The 24,601-nt window shown below is 47.3% G+C and overlaps 5 protein-coding genes across 5 annotated transcripts; 3 read left to right on the top strand and 2 right to left on the bottom strand.

The window, feature by feature from the left end:
• Positions 1-1,017: 1,017 nt before the first annotated feature.
• DFJ58DRAFT_885699 (uncharacterized protein) lies at positions 1,018-2,149 on the bottom strand (the record flags this gene model as incomplete). Its single annotated transcript, XM_041394635.1, has 5 exons — positions 1,018-1,378; positions 1,456-1,633; positions 1,763-1,896; positions 1,949-1,976; positions 2,042-2,149. Coding segments are annotated over 5 exons (537 nt in total), but the record flags the coding sequence as incomplete, so codon positions are not given.
• Positions 2,150-5,046: 2,897 nt separating this feature from the next.
• On the bottom strand, positions 5,047-5,360 carry DFJ58DRAFT_791560 (uncharacterized protein). The gene has a single exon (XM_041390314.1). It carries the CDS (start codon positions 5,331-5,333, stop codon positions 5,148-5,150), a length of 186 nt encoding a protein of 61 aa, XP_041243254.1. The 5' UTR covers positions 5,334-5,360; the 3' UTR covers positions 5,047-5,147.
• A 14,564-nt stretch (positions 5,361-19,924) lies between these two features.
• Positions 19,925-20,431, top strand: DFJ58DRAFT_661393 (uncharacterized protein; the record flags this gene model as incomplete). Its single annotated transcript, XM_041382214.1, has 1 exon — positions 19,925-20,431. A coding segment is annotated over one exon (507 nt), but the record flags the coding sequence as incomplete, so codon positions are not given.
• A 981-nt stretch (positions 20,432-21,412) lies between these two features.
• Positions 21,413-21,800, top strand: DFJ58DRAFT_661379 (uncharacterized protein; the record flags this gene model as incomplete). The annotated part of the gene is made up of 2 exons (XM_041382211.1): positions 21,413-21,520; positions 21,570-21,800. Coding segments are annotated over 2 exons (339 nt in total), but the record flags the coding sequence as incomplete, so codon positions are not given.
• Positions 21,801-22,454: 654 nt separating this feature from the next.
• On the top strand, positions 22,455-23,515 carry DFJ58DRAFT_728658 (uncharacterized protein; the record flags this gene model as incomplete). Its single annotated transcript, XM_041385627.1, has 2 exons — positions 22,455-22,990; positions 23,053-23,515. 2 exons carry the CDS (start codon positions 22,455-22,457, stop codon positions 23,513-23,515), a joined length of 999 nt encoding a protein of 332 aa, XP_041243251.1.
• Between the last annotated feature and the right edge of the window lie 1,086 nt (positions 23,516-24,601).

Below are 24,601 nucleotides of genomic sequence, written 5' to 3'. Positions count from 1 at the left end.
TTGACTGGGCTCGAAACCTTTTGAAATGGCGCAGACAAAGCGGTGAAGGTGTCGAGTTACAAGAGTGCAGCCCTGCAGTAGTTGAAGTTCCGTATGCAAAGGGCAAACGTGTAAGTCCCTTCTCCTCTATCGTTTTACTCTACCTAATTTCACGTAGAGAAACGCTTGCGCGAGGGAGAAACGCAAAAAGATACCATTGCCCTCGAAGAGTACTACTGCGGGAAGCTCACAGCCTCCCAAGCCTAATGTCACCCAGCCATCTTCACAACCACAGGCAGCTGACTCGTTGTCCACCACATCTGCTGCCGGTGATGCTACCGCAGCTCCAAATTCAACAACACCGTCACGCCAAGATGCAACGATAAGACAGGCTGGACGCTGGACCCGCTTATGGCTCTTTCTCGGTTGTCTTTCTCCTGAATATACAGACAGTCATCATTAGACCTTCTCATCCTTCACGACGCCTTTACATCTCTCGATGAACTCTCGTTGATGTGCTCTTCCTACTCGTCCCACTCCTCTGATGTATTTCGAACCGTCCTTTGTTTACGATACCGATACCAAACGCCTCGTCATCTCCGTCTGCAATATCAATGTATACTACCCATACTTCACCCAAGTCACAGCCTGACAAATTAATGATCGTCCGATATCAGAATTCATTGACGCTAGTGATGTGGTGTTGAAACAAAAATCAAACTAATGCCATTCCATTTCACCACGAGTACGACCCCTACTGCATCACATCATATCAGGATTCCCTACCGTATGCACTACGATCTCTTACTGTATCGCATCACAACCTCCTACCGCACGCATCGCACTATGACCTCACAGCTCCACTCAACTCCTCCCACAATCCAAAATTCAATTTCTCTCCTTGCGTCCTCTAATCCCACCTAGGAACCCCAAAAGACTGCGTTTCTGCACATCCGATAATGCGCCGTCGCAGCTCGTCGCAAATGCATACAAAATCCTACTTCCATCCCAACATCAACAACCCAATCCAATCTCATACGGGAGTGGAAGGTGGGAAGGGATCGGACTCATTCAAGACATTCTCCTGAAATTCCTCATCCTTATCCATCTCGTCTTCAACACCGAACGGGACAGGTTCGATCAAGGCTGATATCAACGCATTGAGCAAGGACAAAGACCCACCACCTCTCCCTCCTCCTGAATCGTAGCGAGCGTGAGAGCAGACATAGAGATGGACGGCGGATCAGAGAACATCGAGGCATGGGAATTCGCGTGGATTGGGGGTGGTGCGGTTTCTGAGGTTGGGAAGCTCATGTTTGGTTGTTAACTTGAGAAGAGGAGGTTGGGAGGAGTGTGTTGAGCAGGAACGTTATTTGTTTGCGGACATGGATTTCCGAGTCTGTAGTGTTCATCGCGTGTGTGAATGTGAGGGTTGTGAGCATACAAAGAGGGTAGGGGTTGTGAGAGAATACGCACATTCCAGACACATCCTCAACGCGCTCCATTCACCCACCATACCAATCATTTGCACAGCAGCAGCGTTCAGTTTCAGTAGACCAGAAAGCGCGCATAGGGCTCGCGAGCGGGTTTCGGGGGAGTTTGAAGAGGGGGAGAGGAATTTGAGGAACGTGGGGAGGGGGTCGAGGTGGAGATACTGTTATCAAATAGAACATGAACACAAAGTACAGTTAGTTAGGGTGAATTGAACCGGGGCCATGCAAAACTGGATGTAGATTGGATACATGTTAGGAAGAGGATGCATTGAAAGAGAAGGAGGACTCACGGCGAGCTGAGCAGCTGGGATGTTTCGTAGTGCAGTTCCAATTATCCGAAGAGTTTGCATTTCGAGGGTGTCGTTCATACTGGATACTAGGAGGAGGTTGTGTAGGGATTTCCATAGCACTAGTCTCTTCAGGTCTGTATCATACCATTTGTTAGATCGCGCATTAATCCACGCGAGCATAATCACCATTCGTATCGTCGATATTGTGAACTAGCTATATTCCATGGCAAGAAACTATGAGACACACAAGGTTCAATCACAGGACGAGACGGGATGCACCATGTTGAGATAATCAAGTGCCTGTAATCTATCATCTTCGGCTTGCCTTTCATCCAGGCCTAGTGTAAGAGTCTCTTCCGTGAGTTGTGCATCTGGTTTACCGAGGACGCGAGTACCAGTATCTCCGGGGCCACGTGCACACCTATCTCCGTCCGGTCGTCAGAAAAGAGACGCTATAGGCATTATCAGCGTATATTTTCAAAGTAGACATATGAGAGAGTGACCGATGTACAGACGTACCTGTGGGATTTGAACGGAGAAAATGAAAATTCTAGGTTACGGGTATGGTAAACGACAGAGGCAGAAATGTTATGACGAAATAGAGAAAGTAGACCTCAACGCAGGAACTGGAGTAAACGGATGTGATGAGCACGTCGTATATTGGAAATGTCGACTGAGAGAGTCACCGGTTGTGACCTGAGGCAGATGATTCTTGGGCGCTTCAGTCGCACAGCCTATGCTGTGTATAAGCTGTGAAGCGAACACGAGGATAAAGCATGTACAACGTACCAAGAGACAGTAGATTCAACTCTAACTTGACCAAAACGTCCGTTGTGCCCTCCTGTCCGCCTATCATTGTCGTCTTTGTAAGTGATGATTTTGAAATTTGATGGATGAAAGCTGAGATGGCGCTGCACTCCGTAGCAGGAATTCAGGAGTATGGCTTCACCCACCACTAAAATGAAAGAGATATCAGCAAAAACACCTCGCCAGAAATTTGAAGGGCACAGTGATGAAGTCTGGGGCGTCATACACGTGCCAGGCGGACAGCGGATCATCACTTGTTCATTGGATGGCTCGCTGCGAGTGTGGAACTTGAAGAGCGGGAATCAGATAGGAGAACACTGGAGAGACGGAGAAAGTAAAGTGTACAGAATAGCGTTGTCTCCGGATGGGAAGAAAGTAGTTAGCGGGAGTGTGGATGGTGCAGTGAGGTTGTGGGACATCGACACATGCAAGGTCATCACGAAATGGATAGGGCACACAAAGGAAGTGGTGTCCGTCTACTGGAGTCGAGATGGTCGGAGAGTGTTAAGCGGATCTAACGATGGGACTGCAAGGCAATGGAACGCGGACAGTGGGGAGACGCAGGACGAGGAAAGCGGAGAAACCATACTTGCATCGATCAAGACAGGACACCATCAAGTGTGGGCAGTCGTCTATTCACCAGACATGATCTGGATTGCGACTGGTGGACGTGATGAGCCCTGGCCTGGAAAACACATCAAATCCTCAATTCAAATCTGGGACGCAAAGACAGGCAAGCTTATCGCAACTCTCAAAGGACACACCAAAGCAGTGCGTTGCCTGGCTTGGACCGCGGACGGAAAAACGCTTGTCTCTGGATCATGGGATGGCTCGATCAGGACATGGAATACAACCAAGTGGGAGCAAACCGCGGTTCTGGATGACCACACCGATCATGTCATGGCCATTGCAATATCACCGAATGACCGCATCCTCGCAAGCGCATCATGCGACAATACAGCGCGATTGTGGAACCTTGACAATGCACAACCCATCAGTTCGCCCCTCCAGCACGCAAAGCAAGTGAACTGCGTGTCCTTTCCCGCCGATGGAAAGCTACTAGCAACCGGTTGCAATGACAAAAACGCGTACTCATGGGATGTTGCTGCGATTGTTAGAGAAGCCGGCCTTGACACCCTTCTGTTGGATTCAAAGGTGAGCTGACAGGCATGTCTCATCCATTTCATTCTCACAACTGAACGTGCTCTGCCAGGCTAACAAGTCGGCACTCCATGTACGTGACACCTTCATTCAAAGATCTCGTTGTGCTCAACATACATACTCTAGGCTAATGCTACACGACGTCCGATCCAGCACCGTCCGATCCAGCAACGTCCGCTTGCTTATAAGGTATCCCATGGTTTTTTTGATGGAGTCCCACCAGCTCATGTACGTCATCACTATCACTTTGAGTATTATCCTGACCTCCGCGGTTTCAGTCCTCACCACCACAAGAAACCACACTTCTGGGGCGTTTATTCCACCGCAACCGCAGCCCCTCCAGTGCCCATGGTACACCACTGTCCTCTCCTCTCGACTGGGCTCGAAACCTTTTCAAACGGCGTGGTCGACAAAGTGGTGAAGGTATCGAATTACAAGGGCGCAGCCCAGCAGTTATTAAAGTTCCATATGCGAAGGGCAAACGTGTATGTTCTTTCTCCCTCTCGACGTTCAACTTGACCTGATGTCATGTAGAGAAACGCTTCAGCGAGGGAGGTTGCATTAGCGAAACAGAAACAGAAACAGAAAATGAAACCATTGCCCTCGAAGAACTCTACTGCGGGCAACTCACAGCCTCCCAAGCCCAATGTCACCCAGCCATCTTCGCAGCCGCAGGTTGCCGTCTCCAGTTCATCCACCACACCTGCCGTCGGTAACGCTACTGGCATAGCTACGACTTCAACACCCTCACGCCCAGATGCAACGATAAGACAGGCTGGACTCTGGACTCGTTTCCGGCTCTTTATTGTTTGTCTCTCTCCTGAATATACCGACGGCCATCATTAGACCTTCGTTCGCGAGTTGCATGCCTTTACATCTCTCGACGGACTGTCGTTGATATACTCTACCTACTCGTCCACTCCCCTCTGATGTAGTTCGAACCGTTCTTTATGTACGATACAGATACCACACGCCTTGTCATCTCCGTCTGCATTATTAATGTGTACTACCCATACATCATGCAAGTCACGACTACGCACATTCTGACCAACGAACGATCGTCCGATATCAGTATTCATCAACATCAGTAGTGTGATGTGATGTTAAAACAAAATCAAATCAAATGCCATTTCACCCCAAGTACGATCCCCCATCGCACACATCGCACTACAACCTCACAGTCCCACTCAACTCCTTCCATTCCCCAATCGCCAATCCAAAATTCAAATTTCCCTCTCCTTGTGTCGCTCCAATCCCTCCCAAGAACCCCCAAAGACTTCGTTTCTTGACAGCTGAAAAACGCCATTGCAGCTTGTTGCGAACGTGTACAAAATCCTAGGTCCATCCCAGCATCAACAATCCAATACGGGAGTGAAAGGAAGGAAGAAGGGAAGGAAAAGTGGGATAGGGATCGGACTCACCTAACAATATTCTCTGGAAGTTCATCATCCTTGTCCATCTCCCCATCAACACCGAATGGCACAGGTTCGATCAAGGCTGTTATCAACGCATCGAGTGAGAACAAGGACTCCTCCTCTCCCTCCTCCTGAATCGCAGCGAGCGTGAGAGCAGACGTAGAGACGGACGACGGATTAGAGAGCATCGAAGCATGGGAATTTGTGTGGATTTGGGGTGGTGCGGTTTCTGATGTGGGGAGGTTTATGATTGGTTGGAGGTTAACTTGAGAGGAAGAGGCTGGGAGGACTGTATTGAGCAGGAACGTTGTTTTTCTGCGGACGCGGATTTCTGAGTTTATTCGTCGCGCGTGTGAGTGTGTCGTCATCCTGAAAAGAGGACAGGGGATACGCACCTTCCTCAACGCGCTCCACAGAAGCGTTCGGTTTCAGGAGCCTAGAAAGCGCATATAGGCCTCGTTAGCGTGTTTCGGGGGAGTTCGATGGGGGGAGAGGTATTTCAGGAGTGTGAGGAGGGGATCGAGGTCGAGGTACTATTATCAACTAAAACAGAAACACAAGTACCGTTAGTTAGAATGAACTGAATTTGGGTTGAGTTTGGATCATGGGCCAGATGGTGCTCTTGATTTTTGTATGTCAAACCAGGATCGTCATCCGGCCCATTACCCACATCCAAGTTCAGAGAAGGAGGACTTACGGCGAGTTGAGCGCTGAGCTTGTTTTGTAGTACGGTTCCAATTATCCACAGGGTTTGCATTTGAGGGTGTCGCTTGTACTAGGTGCTACTAGTAGGAGGTTGTGTAGGGGCTATCAAAGCCCTGGTTTCTACAGGTCTGTTTCATACCAATTGTCAGATCGCGCATCAATCAATCCACGGGTGTATAATCACCGTTCGCATTATAGATATTGTGAACTAGCTGTATTTCATGCTAAGCAAACATGAGGACGGTTCGATCATGGAACGAGAGGGACGCACTAGTACTATATTCCAGCGGAGGAGGGATTGCGCTGTCTTTTTGTCCTGGATTTTGAAATTTTTACCCGAAAGACTTCTTAAACATGTGCATTATGTTTCAAGTATTCGATCAGAGATCCGATCCCGGTGGTTGAGCGACTTCGAGTCTTGGACAACATGTTTTCTGTAACTTGAAGTTCTCGCGGAGTTCGAACTGACATAACGGCTCGCTCGGTCCGGTTGTGTTCTCGGATTACTGTCAGGCTTCAGCCATCTGCCAGAAACTGCTGGATGTTGCATCCAACCTATTCATACGGACGACGACGTGCCGTGTCAAATCTACCAAAGTACTGTATGTCGGTGCCAGTCTATCATTGGCCCATCGTTTTGAGACTCGCATGTCTTTCTCCAACCTTGATGCACGCCACCTTCGCTAACGCTTTTCTTTCGCCTCGACTCCATTCCTACTCCCGTCTTTTCCTATGACTCATTCCACGCTACTCAGCCAATACTCAACTCTCCTCGTCACTGTAGCCAATGTACCAGGCTTAAAGGTGAGTAAATCCATACAATCTTGGTATTCATTTCATGATCTTCTAGCTCTATCAGATTCACATAGTCATGAGCGGAAATAATCTCGAACTTCCTTCCTTCCGCATACACGCAGGCATTTCCAAATCCATCGGTGGCAACAAAAAGATACACTGGAAGTGAACTGTCCAAGTCCTATCATCCGATACTTGGCAATACCAAAACTTTGTAAAGACTCCCAGAGACTTCCGGACGTGTTTCTCGTACCCATCGTTCGTTTTCAGACCACCAGATGACTTACGTAGATTACTATCCGAGATGATGGCATCCTTCAAACACCAAATGCTGGGGTATTAAGAGGTGATGAGCAAATGTTGTAGCACGAACTGCTTGATTACGGAGAAAAGCTTTTCGGTGAGCAGTCCGCTTCGCATTTGTGCACATGTATTGACTTGTCGTAGATCTGTCCTTCTCACTCATTCGTGATGCCCACCCTTCTTTCATGCTGATGGCCGCTGTTGTACAGACTCGCGGAAATCAGATAGTGAACTACTTGATGTGAGCGACACTAGTCTCCAGGCCTTTGATTTCTACTGCAAAATGCAATACGCAGTCCATTTTTTGCATGCAATATTTCTTGACGCACACGTGCATGTGTACTGTTCTCCTGGATGCTTGATGTTGAATTTTTTGTAGAGCTTCTGTTGAATCTCAAGACTGACAGAAAATCCATCACACCATCCGGGCGAAATTCAAGGGCCGTACGCTACTTTATATTGTCCGTGTATGTTATCCTGTTTGCTCTTAGTGAAAGACCGTAATGTGATGCATACCTTGGACGTGCCTCTTCATACAACCGTATTTTGGTGCTTAACGCCGGCCTTGTGACAGTAGTAGGCCTGCTGTGTCCGTCTTCAGGAATTCAGCACTCCATCTACTCTTTTCAAAGTGGACGAGTGGAATTTTCGGGGGATGTGCGAGAGTAATATCTTGAAACGAGTAGGCAGGTTTACACGTTGGATGCTGTGATTGATGTTTGATGTCGTTCGTAAGGCTCGCACATATGTGAGACTGCAATTGATTGGAACACACCAAATAGTGCGTACATCAGTTGTCGACTTACTGGTTGACCTCATACTTGGTGCTCCCATTCTCCACTTCCCTCACCTGCACTTCAGACACACTCCCTAGTATATCCTTACCTCTCGTCTTCTTCTGCCACTCATTCCACCCACAGCTTGGCCCGTCCTCAGCTTTCCTTCTCATGCCTCATTACACCATCATATCCGGTAGCTGGGAAGGCCAATGTATCAGACTTGAAGACGGGTCACTTTGCATCATCTTCGTATTCGTTCCGTGACTGATCCCGAGCGCCCTATCTACAGTCATCAACTTCCAGTCTCTTTCCGAGCGCATACTCGCATGCATTCACACGTCCATCAATGTTGACTCGACTCAGCGCTTGAGATCAGCCTTCCGAGTGCTGTCATGTGACAAAGTTGAAGTGTTGAGTGATGTTAAACTTTGTAGAATAAAGACTTTCGGGTGTGATTCGAGAACTGATCATCCGTAGATAATTCCACGAGTCGCTGGTGGAGATCGGGGCGGTTCTATGTTCAAGCTTACAGCAAGAATACAAGTTTGTGTCGTAAGTACCACAGTCATATGTATTCAACTGTTTCGAGATGTTCCTCTATTTCAAGATCTCCATTGCTCTAGCGGCGGTGATATTTATTCAGAAGCAAGTAAATTGATCGACTCTGCAACGAACTATTCATGCATCGTGCCATCAACCATACTACATCGATGTGAAAGCAGAAACACGACTTACTGTAGTTCACCGTCGCAACATGTGACTCACTCACAATAATCAACGACTGTATTCTACCACGCAGGTGAGTGACGTGAACCAATCTAAGATGCGAATTGCCGATACTCACAAGCTCTTGGACCCATGTCGGCACGCAATTCTGACCAGCACAACACTGGACTTCATTGCAAAGGCTGGGACAGTTTTCATCGGCAGATACTGATGCTGTCAGAGCAGCAACAACAGCGAGGACGATGGAGAAACGCATTGTTTGTGAGGGTGTGAAATGGTATCAAATCAATCTGAAGAGAACGGTAGAAAAACGGCTTGCTTTTATGCGTTCTGACACAACTTCGTGGCAATGTAGGAAGCACCTATCCACCTAAAATCCCCCTTCAAACAGATTATATTCGCATTGCCAGCAGATTGACAGCAGACCTCAACATTGGCCTGCTCTCGTGCTGTCGCCGATATTATATTAGCAGAAGAACTCGGTAAAATTTGGATCCTCACCAAGCGCACTACCACCATTGAAATGTGTCGCCTTCTCGTACGTTCCATCGATGATTGCACTGATGAATGAAGATATTTGTTTTTGACACCTAGATAGATAGACGATCCTTGCCAATCTACGGTGTTTGCATGTCTCATCAGGGGACTATCTCTCCTGCCTGTGTCTCTTCACATTACCATCAGACAGAGTTGGAGCACAACAGGGCCAGAACACAGTGTGCGACCTAGAAGCAACAACATTCCCTAGGAAATAAGGCCGCTTGCCGGGACGGGACGGCAGATGAGTGTATTCAGTCTATGGATATTCGTTCTGTTCTCACGCACACTTGTGGCATATTCGTGAAGATTGGGAGAGGGCTTGGCATGCGGTTTATGCGAATAACGAGGGGCACTACGACTGTGCTCGCAATCGACAGCAGCTGAGATTTGGAATGCATGAGAACCCCTCGCAGATAACAGCATCTCGTATTCCGTAGTAGTTGTTCAAAACTAGCTAATCGTGGTGAAGCTCAATGGAATGTAACCCTGTGATGCTCGGGCGCTTCAGCTGCACAGCCTATGCTGTATAAATTATGAAATGAACACGAGGATACAGCATGTAAAACAACGTACCAGGAAGCAGTGTATTCAACTCTGACTTGACCCGAACAACCATTATTCCCTGTTGCCTGCCCATCGCATCTGAGAAACCTCGTAAGTGACGATTTTGAAATTTGATGGATGAAAACTGAGATGGCGCTGCCCTCCAAAGTCAGAATTCTGAACCATGGCTTCACCAACCGCTAAAACGAAGGAAACATCAGCGATAACGCCTCACCAGAAATTTGAAGGACACAGTGATGATGTCTGGGGCGTCGTACACCTGCCAGGCGGACAGCGGATCACCACATGTTCATTGAATGGCTCGCTGCGGGTATGGAACTTAAAGAGCGGGAAACAGATAGGAGACGACTGGAGAGACGGAGAAAGTGCAATAAAAAGCATAGCGTTGTCTCCGGATGGGAAGAAAGTGGTTAGCGGGAGTAAGAGAAGAGAAGACCGGAAAGATAGAGAAAGTGGAGTGTACAGTATAGCGTTGTCTCCGGACGGGAAGAAAATGGTTAGCGGGGGTAAGGATGGCGCAGTGAGGTTGTGGGACATTGACACATGCAAGGTCATCGCTAAATGGACGGGGCACACCGAAATAGTGTGGTCTGTCTACTGGAGTCGAGATGGTCGGAGAGTGCTAAGCGGATCTACCGATGGCACTGCAAGGCAATGGGATGTGGAAAGTGGGGAGACACGGGACGAGGAAACCATGATTGCATCGATCAAGACAGGGCACAAAGAAGTATGGGCAGTCGTCTATTCACCAGACATGACCTGGATTGCAACTGGTGGACGTTGGGATGAGCTCTCAAGTAACACTTCGTGCTCACTCAAAATCTGGGACGCAAGGACAGGCAAACTTGTCACAACTCTCAAAGGACACATGGACTCAGTTCGTTGCCTGGCATGGACCAAGGACGGAAAAACGCTTATCTCCGGGTCATACGATTACTCCATTAGGACATGGAATACAACCAACTGGGAGCAAACCGTGGTTCTGGTTGAGCATGCCCACTACGTCATGGCCCTTGCAATATCACCGAATAGCCGCATCCTCGCAAGCGCATCGGGCGACAAGACGGCGCGATTGTGGAACCTCGACAATGGAAAACCCATCAATTCGCCCCTCCAGCATGTAAATCAAGTGAATTGCGTGTCGTTTTCCGCAGATGGAAAGCTACTAGCCACTAGCTGCAGGGACAATAATGCGTACTCATGGGATGTTGCTGCAATTGTTAGAGAAACCGGCCTCGACGACCTTCTGTCAGATTCAGAGGTGAGTTGATAGTCTCATTATATCACATTCTCACAACTGACCTCGCTCTACTAGGCCAACAAGTTGGCAGTCCATGTACGTGCACACACCTTCATTCAAAAAATTTCAATTTATTGGACATATGCACCTCTAGGCTAATGCTGCACGACGTCCAATCCAGCAATGTCCGCCTGCTGGCCGTGTACCCCATGGTTTCTTCGATGGAGTCCCACTAGCTCATGTACGTCATCACTATCACTTTGATTATCATCCTGACCTCCGCGGTTTCAGACCCTGGCGCCACAAGAAACCACACTTTTTGGACGCTTATTCCATCGCAGCCCCTCCAGTACCCAGGATACATCCTCCTCCTCCCCTCTCGACTGGGCTTGTAACATTTTGAAACGGCGCGGACAAACTGGTGAAGAAATCGAGCTCCAAGGCCACAACCCCGCAGTTGTCGAGGTCCCATATGCTCAGGGCAAACGTGTCTGTTATTTCTGTTTCTCGGACGTTCAACTCGACCTGATGTAATGTAGAGAAACGCTTCAGGGAGGGATGCTGCGTTGGCGAAACAGCGACAACAGAAAATGAAACCATCACCCTCAAAGAACTCTACTGCGGGCAGCTCACAGCCTCACAAACCAAATGTCATCCAGCCATCTTCGCAAGCACAGGCAGCTGCATCTTCATCGTCCACCACACCTGCTGCCGGTGATGCTCTTGAAGCTACACCCTCACGCCCAGTTGCAACGATAAGGCAGGTAGGACTCTGGACTCGCTTCTGGCTCTTTCTCGGTTGTCTCTCTCCTGAATATACGGACGATCATCATTAGATCTTATTATCCTTCACGACTCGCATCTCTCTACAGACTCTCGTTGATGCGTTCTACCTGTCCCTCTGATGTATTTCGAACTGTCCTTTATGTACGATGCGGATACCAGACGCCTCACCACCTCCATCTGCAATGTATACTACCCACACATTTTTATGTAGCTGAAAACCTGCCGTTGCAACTTGCGACGAACATGTATAAAATTCTAGCTCCAACATAGCGCCAACATTTTGACCATTGCATGAATACTAACAATCTAATATAGGAGCAGCAAAAAAAATTCACTTGTAATTATCAAGTCAGGCTCGACACCAAAGCATCAATGACAAAGTCGACGGTGCCATCGTCCTGAATCACATGTAGCGTGACGTCAATTGTCAAAACCGGATACCGAAGATGAAGATGGATTCAAGAACCAAGAATACTAGATGCCGATGCGTGCGAACAGAAATCAGAGCACTTGGTGACCTGTCCAGCTAGATAAAATAGCGTTATCACAAACGAATGATATCAGAATTCATTGACATTAGTCTGCGGTGTGGTGTTAAAACAAACAAAAAATGCCATTTCACCCACCCCAGGTATGATCCCCTACCTCAAGCATCGCATCGCACTACGACTTCACAGTCCCACTCAACTCCCCCCACTCCCCACTCGTCAATCCAGATTTTGACTCCTCCTCTCCTTACGTCGCTCTAATCCCTCCCAAGAACCCGAAAAGGTTGCGTTTCTGCACAGCTGAAAAAGCGCCATCGCAGCTTGTTGCAAACGTATATAAATCCTAGTTCCATCCCAACATCAACAACCTAATCCAATCTTATATGGGAGGGAAGGTATGAAGGAATCAGGATCAGACTCACCTAACAACATTCTCCTGAAATTCTTCATCCTTTTCCACTTCGTCATCAACACCAAACGGGTGGGTTTGCCCAATGCCGATGTAAATACATTGAGCAAAGACCCCTTTTATCCCTCCTCCTGAATCGCAGCAAGCATGAAAGCAGACGTAGAGATGGACGATGGATCAGAGAGCCTCGAAACAGAATCTGTCTGTTTGGAATCGCGGTATCCAGTACCTCATCTCAATCGCCGGGTGGAATATGATGTAGCTGGGAGAGAAGAATGAAGTGCGTGGCAGGGAATGTTCCTCAGGTCGTAAACTATCGCTGATCTAATTGTCCTCACTAAGTCTCGAGGATCGCAGACAGCGAGGATATAGCCAGCAAAAAAGGGACCCGGCCACGAGAGCGGTGGGACTCCATGGATTCGGGAGACAAACAGCTCCACACACTAAGTACGTATCGTACAACGCCAGAATACCAGCAATAAGAGGGAGGGATTAAGGGAGGGATGAAGGGAGGGATTCAAGCTTCATGACTTTTGAGTGGATTGAGATCATGATAGAAGAAAACTAAAAATACACGGTAGGTAACAGGCAGATTACTGTAGAGATACGCACCTAACTTCGACATGATTTGGGTGTGACCAACTGAACATTAGCTTCGATACTTCGAAGGCGGGTGTGACCTGTGACATCTGACAAATAGCTTCGAAGCACCACTACCAGCTGCTGTCAGTGCCTGCAGCAACAGGCTCTCAATTGGTCAATGCAAACAGTGATCCTCAGGTTTGCGCTCACCACGGGGCACTTTGTATCTACCCATCTGTCAGGCTTCTCTATATGTGTATACAATGTCATATCAACATGGATCCTCCAATGTTTGGTAAGGCATCAGTTCAGCACTTGGATGGTGAACTCTGAAACAATCCTGGACAATCATGGCACTGATGACATTGAGAGTGGTCATGGAAAACGCAGACGCACTGCAAATACTCGTTACAACAATTTTTGGCAACATTGATAGTGTTCTACGCATTTTTTTGGATTTTGACAATATGTCACAAATTAACTTCGATGACCTTGAATTTGTGTGACAGTCACTCGAAATAGCTTCGATTCGTTGGGCCTGTGACGGTGTGACGAAGTTAGGTGCGTATCTCTACAGTAGATAGAAACAAAAGGAGTAGATGTCGGACCAGAACCATCATGGATCGCACGACCATTAAATACAAGAGCATGAAGCAAAGCCGGATTTTTTCGAATATAGATACGAAAAGTGTCAGAAGACCAGCAGCCCATGGCTTGGATGCGATCCGCTGAAATTCCCGAAGCTGCCAAAGACGTGGCTCCACCGGCCCGTAGCGAGTGTCCTGATATTGAATCAGGAAAAAAGGCGTGAAGCCGGCAGATAAACCAAGAGTGTGTGGGCACTGAACCATCAGCACGTACCCAAAGAAAACTATTGAAAGGGAATAAGTTATCCCTTGATTCCAGGTAGGCAAGAAAAGATGAGTGAGGATTTGCTTCCCCAGTGCGTTGAATGACAATAGTACTCCCTTCAAAACCTATGTCCGTTTTATGCGTTGGGAGGACAAAAGAGTGCAGATCTGTCGAGCAGGTGACAGAAGTCCGCAGAATAAGTTTTGAGTGGTCCTGAAGCGTAGGGTTATCAGGCCACACAAGTTCACCCAAACGCATAAGTCCATAGAAACTGTCTAGAAGTTGTGTGGTAAAGAGAAGGTCGTCATGAGGAGGTGATGGAGGTAGAGCATCCAAAACAATGGCAAGATCCGCGTGGGAAAGAGGTAACTTCCGCTTTACAGCTACCCCAAAACGACGTTTAGCTCCTCGCAGAGTGCGTGCCACCAAATGGGATCAGTGATTAGCACGGACATGTGGGTAATACTCTTCCAGGATACTACACAACCCAGACAAGTAATTGTTGACAGAGCGAGGGTTGATGTGAGCGGACATGAAGGTGACAAAGAGGGATAAGGTGTCAACAGTTGGGTCAATGGCGAGGTGGTGCAAGTCACAGAAAGTGACATAAGAATTCAGTGCCGACGAGTAGGTTTGATTAGTAGAATGATCTAAAGCCAAACCAAGGTTGATAGAGCGCTCACTATATGAGACGCTCCATCGACCAAGCAGACCGAGTGGGCTGCCTGGCCGTTGCCGCCAAAGAAATCATTTTTGCACTGCCCCCAGCGCAGCTCGAGGGGGTTGAAAAGGAAGGACTCGAAGTCCAGGAGAGGTCCGAAGAGCATCTCCTATACGCCATCTTGACAAGTGATCCGCAACTATATTTTGATCTCCTGAGATGTGAAAAACCTGAAAGTCAATCTGAAAAGCTAGAACAATGTCGACAGTATCCATCAGGAGACGGTTAAAACCTGAAGGACCAGCCAAAGAGTTGAACATGAATACAGTGTTCAAGCTATCAGTGAAGATGGCGAGTCTACCATCAATCAACACCCGAGTGACAGCATTGTGAATAGCCGAGGAGACACAGAGTGATTCATAGAAGAAAATATCTTCTACAGGAGATTGAGGAGGAAGGGGAGATTGGAAACTGAGATTAAGACTTGGATACCAGAAGCCTAAGCCAGTACCAGAAGCGTCGCAAAAGACCTGGAGCACATTATCTGGAAGTGTCCTGGGATTCCACGAGACCGACTTGAAGAAGAAGATCCCATTTGAATGCTCAAGATGAAAGGCGGCCCACTGGAGTTCATCGACGATACTGTGATTGATCCATAACATCCCTTTGGAATTTGTCTTACCGCGAGTCATCTCATAGACAGCTGCCAGCCCTGGTTGCAGCAGGGGACAGACATTTAATGCCCAGTTAAGAGACCCAGCGATATGCTCAAAATACCTCAAAGACCTCTTTTGCTTATGCCTCGCAAACTCTTTCAATTCTCGTACTAACGCTGCCTTCGACTCATCTTTGAGAGAAACACGCATTGAATTCGGATCAATGTCGAAACCGATAACCGGGAGGGGTGAGCCGAAGATTTGTTTGCGTTCTTCATGTGGTATTCCAAGTTCATCCCAAAGTAACAAGAGTGAGACCATGTCTCAAGGCAACATTTTGTGATATTTGCCGTAATAGGTCATGTCTTTGACCTTGGCAAAAGAGAAAGAGTCGTCAACATACAAGAAAGCCCGGATGAGCCTGACGAAAACCTGCAAGCCACATAACTAGTGACATAAATGCGTGGAAAATGTGTTGCGATCCTCGACCACCGAAGACATTGGCCCAATCGATCCATCTCTGACCCTCAAAGGTGACGACCTGCTTGATTTGCCAGAGTGGATGCATAGGCATGTGACGATAGGCTTCAGAAATGTCCGCCTTCCAAATATGAAGAGTGTTGTCGGGATTAGATTGGTGGTGAAGTCGAAGAGCATCACCAAGGTCTTGGACATTATCGAGGGTGACCCCAGCAATATCCTCCTTCAAGATCATAGAATTAAGTGAGAAGTCACTGGTGCTATGGTTAGTGACAAGACGGAACTTGCCACCTTCCTTAGGAACCGCGTGAATAGGCATACTATACATTCCCGGTAATAGGTCAGGCCCAAAACCATGAGAATATCCTGATTCTTCCTTAAAGATCTGGTCTCTAAGGAAGTTTCGTTCTTGATCCGAAGAAGGAGGAGGGGACGGAACATCCAAGGTTGTAGGATATACTCCATAGTGAGTATCGGCCCAAGGCCAAAAACCTTCTCGAAGCCCTTGACAAACAGATTTGACGAAAGGAGGATTTGGATGATCGGCAAGGGTGAGAAGAGTTTCAAACCTATCAACATTGACAGGAGTTTGAACTTTGAAAAGATCTGGTCGAGAGGAGATGGTTTTTATAGTGGCGAGATCAAGATATTCATCAGCAGGGGGACGAGGTAAAGGATCAGCAGACTCAGTCCATCTAGCGGTTCCACTAAGGGCACTACCATTTTCTCCCCATATCATTCGTCGCCGAAAATGTGGCCCTTTAGCGATCCTTTCGTTTAGTTCCTTTTGCCAATGAGCATTCAGTTCATTTGTGGGACCCACGGCATCTGCTGCAGACATGGAAGTGGTTACACTCGGTGGGTGGCTTCTCACATGCGCCACGGTTCCAATTAAGACAAGCTTCTCCCCTTGAGGACGAATCCTGACATGACGGTTTTCGTCCTCCTCCCTGCGCTTTCCCAAAGGTTTTGTTGGAAGAACTCGAGGAGAGGTGTTGAAGCTCGGAGTAGGTGACCATTCCGAGAGATGAGAGGTGAGATGTTTTGAGGCTCCTGAATTGTTGGAAGTCATCGAAATAAAGGAATTTTCGGGCCTCAACCTCAAGTCTACAGGCTCGGTTGAAGTCAATGATGCGGGAGTGAACGCTGTAGTGGACATCCCAGAAGATTCAGGAAAAATAGCATCTGTATTCTCGAAGATCTGACTCTTTCCATGGCATGATAAAGGTGAGGGCAGTCTTGCCACAAGTCGGTTGCAACACTCCAATCTCCAAAGGATCAGACATGATGGGTAGAGGTCGGTTGAGTAAGGGAAATTTCAAACCCCTTTCTGATAACTTGGGATTGTTTTGGATCAATGGTAGTGGTGTAGTGTCCCAACAAAACTTTGTCGAGATTGGGTGCTCGACCCTCAAAGAGGAGTGACCATTGTGAAGAGGGAAAGGATGGACACCCTGGTGTAGTGGTAGCCTGCCCCTGATAGTATTTTGTATCATCCAACCACTCTTCAAGACATTCGAGTGTGAGCCATTGAGACTTTTTCCTCGAGAGATGTCTGAAGTTTTGCGGGTGAAGCCAAGGATAGAATTGGAGTCGCTCAGAGGTAAGCCTGCGACGCTTGCCTCTGAGTACATAGTCATCTCCTTCATCTGATTCCCCACTCTCTGCCTCTTCTGTTGTTTCTCGTTTACACAATCCTTCCCGGGGAAGAATTCGAGACCCAAATCTCTCTTCCTCTTGGATAGGTGAGGTTGGACTGGATAATCTCTCTTCATCCTCTCTTCCCTCTGATTGGTGATGTTCATTGATTGACTGGGACGGTCCTGCCCTGTCAAGGAGTTCCAAGAAGTGACTGAACCCAGCTCCGAACTGAGTCTGGGTAAGTGAAGATGATGATGAGACCGTTTCCTGGAAAATTCTGTAAACTTCGAGGATGGCAGTCTCCTTTCTCAATATTGGATCGTTTGTATTGGTCGATAATGTCGAGACACTCTTTAACTGCTTGTTGGTTGAAATGGACTCCTCTAACGGAAGGAAAGGTAGAGGAGGATGAGGCAGTTTGGGAAGACGATTCAGCATGCTCGGACATGAGAGATCAAAGATTTCGATGTAATAAATAGTGCAGCAAATTTGTGCTATACTAGCAAGACGAGAAACTCGAGTGAGAAAAGGCCATACAGTAAATAAAGACAGCGTACCTAGCGAGACGAGAAACTCGAGTGAGAAAAGGCAAAGAGCCAATTCGACTCCATCTCGCTAGACATAGACTGTCAACTCCACTAAAGGAGGTGGCAATGAGTATTGCCCTCGGCATGTTTGTCATGCCGGTTTGCACAGGGCAAAAGCCACAGGGGCGATAGGAGTGCACAGGGCAAAAGCCGCAGGGGCTATAGGGCAAGGCCCAAGACAAAGACATGGGAAGACCTGAGGGAAGAACAGGTCTGCTATAGGACAGACTCGTCCAATTACCCTTGTATAAACCAGATTAAACTCAAATGATATGTGCTTGTTGGAGGCAGAAGATAACACCAAGCAGTGAACTTGAGAGAATATTTCAGAGCTGATTAGATACATCAGCAAAAGTGCCCAAATCTGGCGAGGGCCGGCAAGGTCCGGAGAATCTCCCACGACCTTGTGATGCCTTCCGAGGTGTGAATCAATTCGTTTGACAACGTGCAAGATGTGCCTGCTCGTCTTGCAAGGCATTGCTAGACTCCCTCAACCTCACGCCAGGCATTTCAAGACTGGCACTGTCTAGTATGGGGATGCGAGGGAAACTTCATCTGTGTGGGCAATGGTATGTTATTTTGATATTTTGATATGCACTAACCTCAGTGGCCATGCCAAGCATTCAGACCCCAAGTTGCATGGATGAGAGCCCACACGTTCAACGGAAGTTTGAACACGTGTCAGAGAAGCAAGAAATCATTCACGACAAGTGAATACACGTCCTGCCATTCGACGACTCCATCGAACATCTCAGTGGTCACATTTTCGATGTCTACTTCAACCCTACTTCCTCGAAGCTGTGTAACATACCAGGATCCCATCATTGTACGGTATGTCCAATGTTTATTCCTTCATGTCATCTCATTTTGCAAAATCTCAAGCTGCCTCTCCGAGAGGTCATAAACATCCATGTGGTCTCAATTCATTATATGCGCTATAACTATAATATACAGTGTTTTTGCTCATCAATGGTGTGAAACGTGCAGTTCAGTCCGAATGAATGGTTCTAGAGTGAACTTGACCCTCTCTTAGCTCCACATCTTGAGATGAGCGCTATCTTTGGTATCTTGTCACTGAGCAGAAGGACAGGAGCTTGATTGTGAACTGATCTTGACCGTCATCCAGGCTATCTGCCCGGACCTTATCCTATCGCAATCAATCTGCGGATCTTGTTGCGAGGAACTTGCATTTAAGGCCGCAATTGCAGCATGTTTCCGCTGCTGCTCACGCTGCCCCACTCAATCTTTGTCTTGTTACTCACTTTTCTCTTGATGGTACAGTGTCCAAACTGCAATGTAGAAGTGCACAATCGCGGCCTGTTGATTCACCTGAGTAGATACTGCAAGATACATGATATAGCCACCACATCAGCTCTCGCTGAGCAGCGCGAGCGTGGGGAAGCGATTGCTGAAGCTACTCGTTTGGAAGATGAACGCTGGCAGGAAGAACAACGTGAAGAAGAGCGGGAGCGCCTACAGCAACTACGCCAGCCTCGAGTGGATGTGAGTGTTGTGTGTCATTAGATGTGAACCTGATATTCACGAAAATATTTGCATATGAACAGGAGGTGCCAGACATTGAAATGGAGCCACGGCCATCAGGGCGTCCAAATTGACAAATCCACCTCCCCATGCGTTATCGCGATGAAGTCCCAGTCCTACCAATCCTGGCCCCACCTCCCATTGATTAAGACGAGCCTGTATCAGCGCTTGGAGACCCACCAGATATTGAGATGGAATCTGATGACAGATCATCTCATCGTAGCTATGCAGAGCATCCTGAGTGGCTCTGCACTGATACAGACACATTCGACCTTTTTCGTGAATACCCTCATTCATTTCCAACATATGACCCCGAACATTCAGCCTACTTTGACGCACTTTGCGACTCCTCAATGTTCCAGCATGTTGATGGGGACACCGATTATGAATGGCCATGGTATGCTGGCTTCAGATAATCACTCGAGGCAGTCCACCATGACTACTTTGCACCATTCCTTAATGCCACTGTTTTTCAGCTCATGACATGGTTTTACAACTCGTCGATCTCGAAATCACTGCAAGATCTCAATCGTTTAGTCAACGATGTCATTTTAGCGGACAATTTCTGCCGAGAGGATTTGCTAGATTTTAATGCATCTAGGGAGGCATCACATCTTGAGAAGGCCCAACATGACCCTGCGTCCTCAATATTCTCCTCCGATGAATGGCACGAGACCTCAGTGAAGATCCAACTTCCGTGCGAAAAAGAGAAGTTCTCTTCTGAAGATTGTGCGCCTGAATTTGGAGTTAATGGGCTTTATTACCGCAAGCCATTGGAAGTGCTCAAATCTGCATACCAGGAGGTTGCAGCGAAGACATTTCACACAAAGCCATACAAACTATTCTGGCAGCCTGACGACGACAAACCTCCAGAGAGAATCATTACTGAGCTGTATATGTCTGACACCATGCTTCAAGAGCATGAGAAACTCAACTCGCAGCCAAATTAGCCAGGCTGTAACCTGGAAACTGTCATTGGTGTGATCATGCTCTGGTCGGACCCTACTCATCTAGCAAGTTTCGGGAATGCTTCTCTGTGGCTGATATACTTGTTTATTGGCAATCAGTCAAAGTATATTCGCGGCAAGCCAACATCATTTGCAGCACATCATCTCACATATATTCCAAAGGTCTGTCTTTACTATTTGAACTCGAGACATGAACTAATTATGTGTATAGCTATCAGATACCATCCAAGACTTCTACAAGAAGACTTTTGGTTGTAGTGCAACGGGAGCGGTGCTCATGCACTGCAAATGTGAATTAATGCAGGCCATTTGGCGCTTCCTGATCGATGCAGATTTCATAGATGCATATCAACATGGCTTTGTCAAGTTCCCTGATGGAGTCTCTTGTTGTGTGTTTCCTCGTTTTTTCACTTATTCTGCTGATTATCCAGAGAAGTCTGTTTCACATCTTACTTGATCGCACCATACTAATCTCCACAATGTCAGGGTTCTACTTGCGTGCATGAAATTCCTTGGGAAGTGTCCATGCCCAGGTGTCTTGTTAGCAAAGACAACATTTTCAAATTAGGGACAAAGTTTGATCGACGACAGCGCACCAGAAATTCTTGAGTCGACAATCATCCATGGCGTAGTCTCATTGAACAAGCCTGTGAACTCATATTTGTTCGAGGCTATAGTGTAGTCAGCTCTGCAATTGAGAGAATCATCAGTACTACCTCTGTGGCACCTATTCGTGTATGTATGATTTGAATTGAGCTTTCAAATTTGACTAACTATGAGTATCAGAATGCCTTTTCAGGGAAGCTTGTGCCCAAATTTATGCACGAGTTTGAGTTGGGAGTATGGAAGGCAACCCTTACTCATCTTCTCCGAATTTTGTACTCATATGGAGGTACTGCTGTGCAAGATCTCAATGAGCGGTAAGTCGTTTTGTCTTGTATATTCGCATGTCCATCATGATTTAGGTATCGTCTCATACCAACATTTGGCCGCAACACCATCTGCAAGTTTAGTGACAATGTGTCAGGTCTTACGAAACTCGCAGCGCGTGATTTCGAAGACCTGCTTCAGGTAGGAATATAAGTAATACAGCTGCTGACATGCTGATCAATGCTGGCAGTGTGCGATGCCAGTATTTGATGGTCTTCTACCGGAACTGTTCAACAACTCAATCCTCAACCTTCTGTTTGAGCTAGCCACCTGGCATGCATTCAGGAAGCTTCGTATGCACACGGAGACAACACTCTATCATTTTGACAACTATACGACAAGGCTAGGAAAGGCTCTTTGGCGATTCTGTGACAACACCTGCACAAAATTTGCTACTCGTGCACGGCGTCAGGTGTCTTAAAGCATCTAAAGGAAAGACAAAATGGTCAGAAGGAACAAATACTGATGCTGAAGGTGATGGCCCCTCCAAGCAACGGCTCCTCAACCTCTCGACTTACAAACTCCATGCTCTTGGAGACTACGTCAAGTCGATCTGGCAGTATGGGACTACGGACAACTACTCTACACAAATGGTGAGTATTGGAATTTATGAATAATTAATGATCCACTAATGGTAGTGTTAGGGCAAATTTGAACATCGCTGAGTCAAGCACTTTTATGCACAGACCAACAAGAATAAGTTTGTCCATGGAATTGCAAGACTTCAGCGTCGTGAGCGCATTTTGCAAAGGATGAAAGAGGTGAACCGTGAAAGGGCAGCTGCACAAGAGAATCACGCACAGCCTGAGACTGAAGATCTCTGTCCATCTCTTCATTTCGTTGACCAGGACCCACTGCCGCATTACTCGCCTGGAGATACACTACCAGATGTCCTCGTCACAGAAACATTACTGGGATATTTCTTCCTAGCTTGGAAAGAACAGAAATGACCAGGCCACAAAGGTAGGTCTCTGAAACTCGTAAAACGACAAATGTATTTGCTCACTGGATGTAATTAGAATTTTCTTCCACTGTCTCAAAGATCACCTGCTGGGTCACTTGTCAGGACTGGACTATGACGGAGACGAGACTTCATTTAGTGCGGCACAACGAAACTCTGTTGCAATTATCAACAATCGAATTTATCAGTCACAAAGTGCTTCGTGTGAACTACACTACCTATGACTTGCGGCGTGCTCAGGACTCCCTCAATCCCCGCACACATGCAGACATCATGGTTCTTGCTCGTGACCAGGAAGACTCCCATCCATACTGGTATGCTCGAGTTATTGGAGTGTTTCACGTCAATACCCGCTACATGAGACCAGGTGCACATCCCTCTATAAAGCGCGTTGACTTTTTGTGGGTCCGCTGGTTTGCCCGTGACATCACTGCACCAACAGGTTGGGCTGCAAAACGACTGCCATGGGTTGGGTTTTACGATGGAGATGATGAATCAGCATTTGGGTTCCTTGATCCTGACCTTGTAGTTCGTGGTGTTCAACTTATCCCAGCCTTTCGATATCAATGTACAACTGCTCTGTTGGGACTGTCCATTGCTCGTCAAGCAGCTGACAAGGATGAGGATTGGGACTGGTACTGCATCAACATGTCAGTTATTTCCCGTTAACAACACGCATTAAGACTAAAAAATTACCAGGTTTGTTGACCAGAGATATGTTCATGTGCTTTTGCGGAGGAGGTGTCGGGCACAAAACCACACGGAGAGAGACATCCTGCTTGCTTGACGATCGGGATGACCTGGATAACAGTCCATTTCAATGGGAGAAAGAGCACCATCTACCTGGGTTTGACAAGGCCTTCAAAGGAGACGAGGATATGGATGAGCATGAGGATGGAGACGAGGTGGGTGACAGCGAGGAGGAAGCAGATGATAGCGAGGAGACAGACAGCATGGATGACAAGGACGGGGATGAAGTTCCAGCTCCCTTTGAAGTGATGGTAGACGACACTGTTGCTGACGAGATGGACAAATACGGTTACTCTGGCCTTGATCAAGTCCTCGACAAGGATGGTGCAGGTGAAGAAACCAACAATGATGTTGATGACTTTGGTCCGGAAGATGGGGAGGATGTGATGAATGAGTTCGAGGAGGATAGCTTTGCAACCTTATAATTGACGACAGCACATGACAAGATAGCTCAGAAGATTAGCTCTGTTATTTTTAAAGTAATTTACATGTGGCCTGAATAACGGGATGGGTTGGGTGGTAGATGAAATGAGTACAATCAGGCAAAGGTGGGAATCAAAACGCTCGTTGAGATGCATGAGAATTAATGACCATCAGCAGTCAGCCTCATAGGCGAGACCAATTGGCTGATGATACAACGATCACCCAAATACTAACCAAACACTGACAATGTGATCATCACCTGGAGAAGGAGTGCGACTGTGCGAGTAGGGAGTGGGGTGATGTGATATCGCATACTTGAGGGAGGCTGCAGTTGGAGGGGTCGAAAACGTAGTCGTGAACGGATGAGTGATAGATATTCACAGGGTGAGTGCTGTCTGTAGGGATATCTATGACAGACCGTAGCTGTATCAGCATTGTCTGCACATCCCTGCCCAAACCAGGGCCAAGAAGTGACGAGATTTGCAAGATGGGAATGGGAAGAGGGTCTGTGAGAGCAGCAACAATGGACAAGTGCATGTAAGCCCACTTGGGGTCGGCGCAGAGAGGATACAATCATATAACTTGTACACCTCCGTTCCTGGTAGCAGCGAGTTGGCAGGCGTGAATGGGAGTGTTGATACATATAGATGTGGTGTACTGTGTAAAATGATGCCACTGAAGACTTGAATGAACACCGGGTTGCGTGTCAGCACTTTACTTGGCACTTAGAAGCAATGTACTCACCTTTAGCCACATGAGAATGAGCGGAAGGGCAGCACTCGAGCCAGAAAAACAGCCGCTCGTGGTCGAATAAAAATTTCACTTCTTTCGCGAGTTCCTTGTCAAAGGCTGTGGTTTGTACATGTGACGTCCAAAATCGAGATGAATATGACAGATATAAGGGGATGCATTTTTGGATTCGTTCTTGTAGCCTGGGATCCTCGCTATTAGATAGATACGACAACTTTAAATCACAGATATTGAAGCGAAGACCGTGTTCCATCACTCAAAGTGACACGAGTGCAAGGTCATGTTGCACCTTTGACAGGTCGATAAAAAAACTCTCCACTGGATGGTTCATCCATGAA

This window comes from Suillus subalutaceus (genome assembly GCF_016647625.1).
Source record: "Suillus subalutaceus strain FC151 chromosome Unknown DFJ58scaffold_62, whole genome shotgun sequence".
Taxonomy (NCBI): domain Eukaryota; kingdom Fungi; phylum Basidiomycota; class Agaricomycetes; order Boletales; family Suillaceae; genus Suillus; species Suillus subalutaceus.
The sequence above is the reverse complement of the archived record's forward strand: the minus strand, read 5'-3'. Positions and strand labels throughout refer to the sequence as shown.

Excerpts from the sequence above, each read along its gene's own strand:
- DFJ58DRAFT_791560 (XM_041390314.1), bottom strand. The coding sequence starts at position 5,333 with ATGCTCTCTAATCCGTCGTCCGTCTCTACGTCTGCTCTCACGCTCGCT.